The sequence below is a fragment of the Wasmannia auropunctata genome, unplaced genomic scaffold, assembly GCF_000956235.1.
Source record: "Wasmannia auropunctata unplaced genomic scaffold, wasmannia.A_1.0 LD335983.1, whole genome shotgun sequence".
Lineage (NCBI taxonomy): Eukaryota > Metazoa > Arthropoda > Insecta > Hymenoptera > Formicidae > Wasmannia > Wasmannia auropunctata.
This window is the reverse complement of record NW_012026907.1, coordinates 113,977-120,949: the sequence shown is the minus strand read 5'-3', so window position 1 is coordinate 120,949 and position 6,973 is coordinate 113,977. Positions and strand designations below refer to the sequence as shown.

The 6,973-nt window shown below is 33.5% G+C and overlaps 1 protein-coding gene and 1 long non-coding RNA gene across 3 annotated transcripts in view; one reads left to right on the top strand and one right to left on the bottom strand.

Annotated features, from left to right (window-relative positions):
- Nucleotides 1-244: 244 nt before the first annotated feature.
- LOC105454556 lies at nt 245-3,289 on the bottom strand. 2 transcript variants are annotated; one of them, XR_975006.1, is made up of 3 exons: nt 2,553-3,289; nt 1,294-1,381; nt 245-1,060 (listed from the first exon to the last, which is right to left on the bottom strand). It is a non-coding gene; the product is annotated as an uncharacterized LOC105454556 (long non-coding RNA). The 2 variants fall into 2 exon arrangements; XR_975005.1 differs by having other exon boundaries at nt 245-1,056.
- A 797-nt stretch (nt 3,290-4,086) lies between these two features.
- LOC105454561 (collagen alpha-2(IX) chain-like) overlaps nt 4,087-6,973 on the top strand; it is a 49,358-nt gene continuing 46,471 nt past the window's right edge. Inside the window, exon 1 of the mRNA XM_011697237.1 lies at nt 4,087-4,212. Coding sequence (XP_011695539.1) covers nt 4,087-4,212 — 126 coding nt within the window. The remainder of the gene's footprint in view (nt 4,213-6,973) is intronic.

Genomic DNA, 6,973 nt, shown 5'->3' with positions numbered 1-6,973 from the left:
ATAAATGATATATAAATAGAAAACAGCAACAACGTACATAGTTAATAACAAAAATAAGCAAATATGTATAAATTGCACACACATTCCAGACAAACCTTCTATGTGTATGTATACATATCTATATAATCTTTGAACGCTTAGAGAGGATAGAGAAAATAAAAATTAGCTAATAAAAAGCGATTAAAACAAATTAATTTATTATAATCTTCTATATAAAATTAATAATAAATTGAGAATATTCTGCTATAGAGTAATTTTCTCTATTTTCAAGTTTAAGATTTTAATTAATGTATTATTCATTGCTACCAAGTCGCTCAATAATGCTATTCAATATAAAAGGCAGAATATGAAAAATTCAATATTCACAAAAAGCTCGTCTTTACAAGTTTTAACAAGTAACGAGTTAAAATCGAGGCTAAGACCACCTTCTGCTACATTCTCTTTATACCCTTCGAAGGCAATGGCCTTGAATAAGTAAATTAAATGTTTGATTGAATTTACTGCATAAATACCTAATCTACGAGCTTATTGTCCGCATTCATCGCAATAAGTTACGATATTACGACCTCAAATATGAGGGTTATTTGTAACTGAAGGAGTTACGGTAATTCCATCGCTAAGTTTAGAACCGATGCGGGCGAGAGTTAAGTATTTAAGACGCTGTTAAAGTTTCACAGACTTTCCCGTGGACTCACTGCCCGGGCTTTTTGAAGTGAGCAGCTGGAAGGAGCTCCGCTATATATAAAGCACGTTCAGGACACATACGCTCTCGCTCTCTTTCTCTCTCTTTCTTCTCTTCTTAGTCTGATATGCCTGGAAAATTCTTCTAAATATTTGATCGCGCGGTCCAGCCTGGATTTTACAGGCCGTACAATAATCCTCGTGGTATACGCCCTCAGCTAACTCAATTCCCCTCTTTCTCTCCTCGTGCTCTAATAACTCGACGAAAATTAAGCTTATTCTTGTTATCTCCGCTCTCAATCCGCGCACCACGGACTTCTTTCGCGCGCGCAGGATTAAATTTGTCTAATTCCAGTTGAGGACCGCATATTCTTTCTACCTAAGCAAAATAATTGTTGTTGACTTAATAAATTAAGGAAGAATACAACAGGAGTGCTGGCTTTTACTTTGTAGTGAAATAAATAATATTTTAAAGTAGTTCTCTTTAATATATTTGTTTTAATACATTGCTTTTATATTATTGGTTCAATATAGAACTGACTGGAATTTTTAATGAAATAAAAATTTAGCATCAGATATAAAGATTACATCAAAAATTTAAATGATTATTACCATATTTAATTGTGACATTATCAGACATCGAAATAACTTTCTTTTGGCATTCCATTTACTAAAATTCCATTAGTATGAGGTAATAAACCTGAAAATTATGTCGTTAATTTTTTTCATTTTTAAATTAAACAGATACAAAGTCATTTATTATCAATAATTATTTGTTGTGAAAACTTTTTTTATTGAGAGAGAGAGCGAGATCAAAAGTTCAATCTATCAAGTCTATTCTTTTAATGTCATGCGTAAATTTTCGAAGGATTGCCTCAACGAACAATTTATGAGTTCTGAAATATGTATGAGTTTTTTCGCTTCCGATGTCACAATCGACCATCACTGACTCGTTTAGAATATTAACGCGTGGCAAATTTTATTTTTGACATGATAAGATGATATTAAATAATACTCGCAATATTCTACCTTGTTTTGATATATTTTATATTATTGCACATATAAAAAATAAAATTAATATTATAATAGATGTAATATATGTACACATTATATTTAAAAATTATATATATACAAAATATATATAAAACGGGCCAACGTCGGTCCTATGTTGTCGTTCCGTACACATGATTATGAGAATTATACGAAGATATTTAAAATATACGCGATCAAGCAAATATCGCACGAGTTCTCTTTTCGTTCCAACCATTTCCTACATACAAAAGATGAAAAGTACGTATATATAGATATATACACATAATTACTGCGATATTTGCTTGATCGCGTATATTTCAAGTATCTTCGTATAATTCTCATAATCGTGTGTACAGAACGATAACGTAGGGCCCGACTGGCCCGTTTTCCTTGTTTTCCCCTGTCGGGTCGATCGCTTCCCTTTAGCGTGACTTTTCAACGTGTACCTGTTTACAATACATTATCTATGTCACCCTGCTATCACGTGCTTGTTTTATTCTATTTATTATCTACATGTACAATATTTGTAACAGAACTGATAGAATTAATAGAATAACCAAAGAGCACCAGTTACTGCTGTCACTGTTTATATAATGTCAACTATTTTTCAGTATAGTAATAATATTAATAATATTTATGGATTTCATTAAATGTTATTCTCGTGCCCTCTTTTTACAATTTTATCTCTCACATATCATGCACAGCGTTTCCCGTGCATGACACCTATTAATTTTAGTATTCCTACATCAAGCGTGCTCATCAAGATAAATACTAATGAAAATAGACAGGTTATCTAGAACAGAAAGATATATGTGCCGAAAAAGATATTTTGATATTACACTGCACGCCGAAAATATAAACGACTCCCACGAACAGACGCCCTTCCCCTCTCTCCCGCGGTTTATAACAGGCCTTAACTTCCAAGACGAGTAACATGCTACAACGCAGTCAACCGCAGCCATCTCGCGTAGAACGTTCGCAGCGGAAGGTAGTCAGAAGTCGGAGAGATCGCTCGTGATCGAAATCGTGATCGTGATAGAGTGCCCGACATTTTTTTTATTACATCGCGCGAATGTTGCTGTGAAAAAATTGCTGCTCGAAATTGTTATTCGTTTCTTGACGATCAAATTTTGTCACTTGTGAACACAGTGTTCAATAAAATTGTTAAATAATTGTACACCAATAAAGAACTCAATTGAGTTTGAAAAAGTTATTTATTTATAACGTTCAAGGGGTGCGGGAGTTTTCAGAAAATATTTTTTAATTGCAAAAATCGGCAAAATTATGATGATCTCGTTTGCATTAAGGTTAAACGAGTATTATCTGATAATATGTGCAATATTAACAAGTTCAGAGCATAGCTTAATCTTTAGATATATATAGAGTGTTATGGAAAAAAAATTTCATCGTATGTCTTCCTCAGATTTTGAAAGGCTATTTGCATCCTTGATAGTTAATAACGTTTACATAGTGACTCATTACGCCGTATTGTTTCCCCTTGGCGAAATATTTTATCAACGAAGTAGATAAGTACAGACGAACATTGCGCTGATACAACCCGACCTGGGGGCGACTTTTCAACTGTACAAATCCGCGGCAGTTGTTTCGCGAACGAAAAAAGTATTACGACTGCAGCCCGACTAACACGGCCGGTGGGAAAAAAAAAAGAAACAAGCTTTTGCACCGACCGAAAACCGTAAAATGCACCGTAAAGCGCGTTACTGCGGGCCATTTAGAAAGATCGATCGATCCCGTGAACACTTTCAGAATGATCGATGCACCGTCCCAGTATGCCGGTTCCTTTTTCCAAAATAGAAGACTGGAATCGTGCCTGTGCGGAGATAAATCACCGATTTTCTCCAGTAGTGTGTATTGAAAAATACGGGAATCATAAATTGTGGTAATCTTGATAATATACAAAGTTTCAGAAAGCAATATATTATTTATTATCGTGCGTATATCAAAAAAAATTTGCTTTTCTTTATACCTATACTTATCAATGGGAGATATCAACTTATATTCCGCCACGATTCGCCAAGTGATTTGACCGAATTAACCGATTCTTCATTAAAATGATCAGCGGCGTCGCGACTTAAGAATCACTAAAATACATCAATTATTATTAATAAGTGATGTATGATTTACATTATTTCTCTAATACGACAAATCGATATTCTTGACTGGCAGCCCTCTTAATACACGATAAAATACAATAGCCGTGTAATATGTTTTCGTTTTCATGTTTTCATTATCTCTTTAAAATCTGATATCTCATAAAAGAGATAAAAGTGCTTTAATGGGAGCTGGCTAATAGTGTTTCTCGAAAGGAAGAGAAAGAGGAAGGAGCAGAAACGAAACTCGTGAAACAAGACGATGAACCTTATATGTCGTATGATAGTCTACTATTTCCTGGCTATTTATTTAAAGGGTCTGCTGCAATCTTTGAAGTTGTACGCCGGCCACCCTCCGGACCTTGTAAAATGCAATGCTGAGTTTGACGTAAGTACATTTTCTTTTTTTCATTACATGTATATAATTTTTTAATCGGAACTATTTAAAAAATATCCGTTTGAAAATGTAGCAATGAACGTTACATCTCATTCCAATTTATTGTACAAACCGTACTGTAATAAATATCATATTTCTAACATATTAAAACACTTTTAGAATTTATATAACATTTACCTCTTATTTTTATTTCATTATAATTTAATTATGTAGTAGTTCGTATTTTTGAGATTTATAACAAATTTTAAAAATTCTATTAAATATTTTATCATAATATTTAATATAAAATGTTGATAATATTTTATATGGTCAAAAAAATATTTGTAGATTTTCTCTAAATGCAAAATAAAATAATGTTGCATATATTGCAAAAAAAAACAAACAATTAAACAAGTTCATCAATATAGTTTTCGCAGTCGAAAACTATCTATCGGTATATATAAAGGTGATGTACGACATTGATATCGCGGCCACTTTATGCTTTATGAATGCTTGCGTCCGTGATTATCGTACAGGATATCCTCGACAATTTTCGAGGTCTGGTTTCTCCATACCTCACCTGTGCCACCCGGTGGGGTCGGTCGGCCGGTCGGTGGGATACCCCTTGCGGGCAGCAATGTGCCGCGAACGGATCGCGGTGAGTCAGCAACGATAAATCGAGCGATTTATGAAGCGGCACGGCCAACGACCATTCTCGAGGAATAATGTCGGGATCGATCTACGACGTTGAGGCGGGCCGTCAGAATTTTCAGACGCCCATCAGCCCTTGTTAATTGTCTCGGACAAGAGTCGGGACGATTCTTTTATGTGGCATGACGATTAAATCAATTCCCGATCGTAATGTCGAATCACTTAGAGCACGAAGACGTTCGTAGTGGAATATTTTACACATGCAATCATATTTTTGTATCTGCTGAGCGAAATAATTTGCGAAAAGATTTGTGTAAAAATTCATATCGTGAATTTTATTATATAAAATTTTTTTTTACTTTTACATTCAATTTTTCATTAGATATTTGTTAATAAATTTACTTTTATTCAAATCACTATATAATTTTCACAACTTATAACAAGTTCAAAAATAGTTTATGCCAGATTTATAGATTGCTTAAAAATTAATTATTTATTAATAATTATTCTTTATAATACGACATCAATATTTTCCGCAGGCGAAAAATATGAGAACAAAGAACTTTTCAGGAACTTTATATGGATACACATATTTTCCCTGAGCTAAAATTAATTTCAAAATTGATAAAAAATTTATTATTAAATTCTGAGCTTATTCTGAGATACAATAAAGTATTAATTACATAAAAACATTTGTCCGACAGAGAGAAATTATATCGTAAAGTATCATAAAATCACAGATAGTTTTTCCAGCAAACGCATTTACTAAAGTGCTCAGCAAAGCCTGTTTACATTAATTATCTGCGGTACCTTTCACAATTTCCTTGATAACTTTTATCGGACAGGGCTAATTTAATCGATCACGCAAAAAGCTATACGGCTAATTAGTGTCGCACTTTTTACGCCCATTTTACGATCTAGATATACACCGTGGCCATTAGCGGTATTACAAGATCACATCACAGCTCGTTACGATAAATTACTGTACCATTACGCGAGGGAATGTGATTTGTAAATAATACTTTTACGCAAGAAATTATCGAGAACGACAATCTGTTGATTGCTTGTCCCTGAAGTTATACAATGTCGCATTTATTAATTTTGTTCCTGACAACCGACTAGCTTAAGTTTTTTTAACACATCATTAAATTTCAAAGATATCTTTGATTTGTTTTATCCATTGCGACGAATCTTTTTTGACTTGCTATACATGGATTATAATTGCTTACAATCGGCAAATTAAAAGTTAACTTATTCTTCAAGCGTGCCTATGCTTGTTTGCAGAATTGAATTAATTTTTATGTGTTGAAGATGGCCGAAATTCGCGAGGGAAATTTTATAATAAAGACCGAAACACATTGAAAAATTTTACGCACCAACCTCGGCGCTGGACTCGTATAATTGACTATCATTTTTACTTCTTATTGTCTTACTTGAAAAATCGTATATATACTTTTAATTGTTGCATTTGTTAATATTAGTAGTAAATTATAGAAGGTATTGAAAACCTAATACATGTACACAAACTTCATATCTTTGTTTTTTTTTTAAAGTGTCTAAAAGTATCTAAAAGAATCCAAAAGTATATTTTTTCTTGGTGCAAACTTGATTCGATGTCAGTTCCTTACGTCTTTTTAATTTCTAACAATCAGTATCTTGGTAATTAAGCATCACGCTAAAATTCCGTTCACGTTAAATACATTTGAAATTAAACGAAGAATAAGGATTTATTATCTCTATTTGCACTGATAAAAGTTACGTCACCGTGAAGGGTCCGTTTAATTTCAATCGCTTTAAAAAGAAAGTCCTGCAGTCTCGCCAGTTTCGCAAGAACTCTTTTTCCTCACTTAAGTATTCTTAATACAACGCCGGAGTTTATACGTGTAGTACGTTTCTTTTCAGCGCGCCATACATATGTAAGTACTTATTTCTGCAAATTATATTAAAAATTGCCAAGTTATCCCATCGAAAAAAATTTCCCGCGAGCTTCTGTATGTAAATCCCTTTAGAAATTATGCAAAGATTTCAATGGCGCGCGCCGTGAGCGCGCGCAATATTTTGATCCCACGTGTAATCACAGATCTCTACAGTTACAAATTTTCCTCCTCCTCCTTCCCTCCCC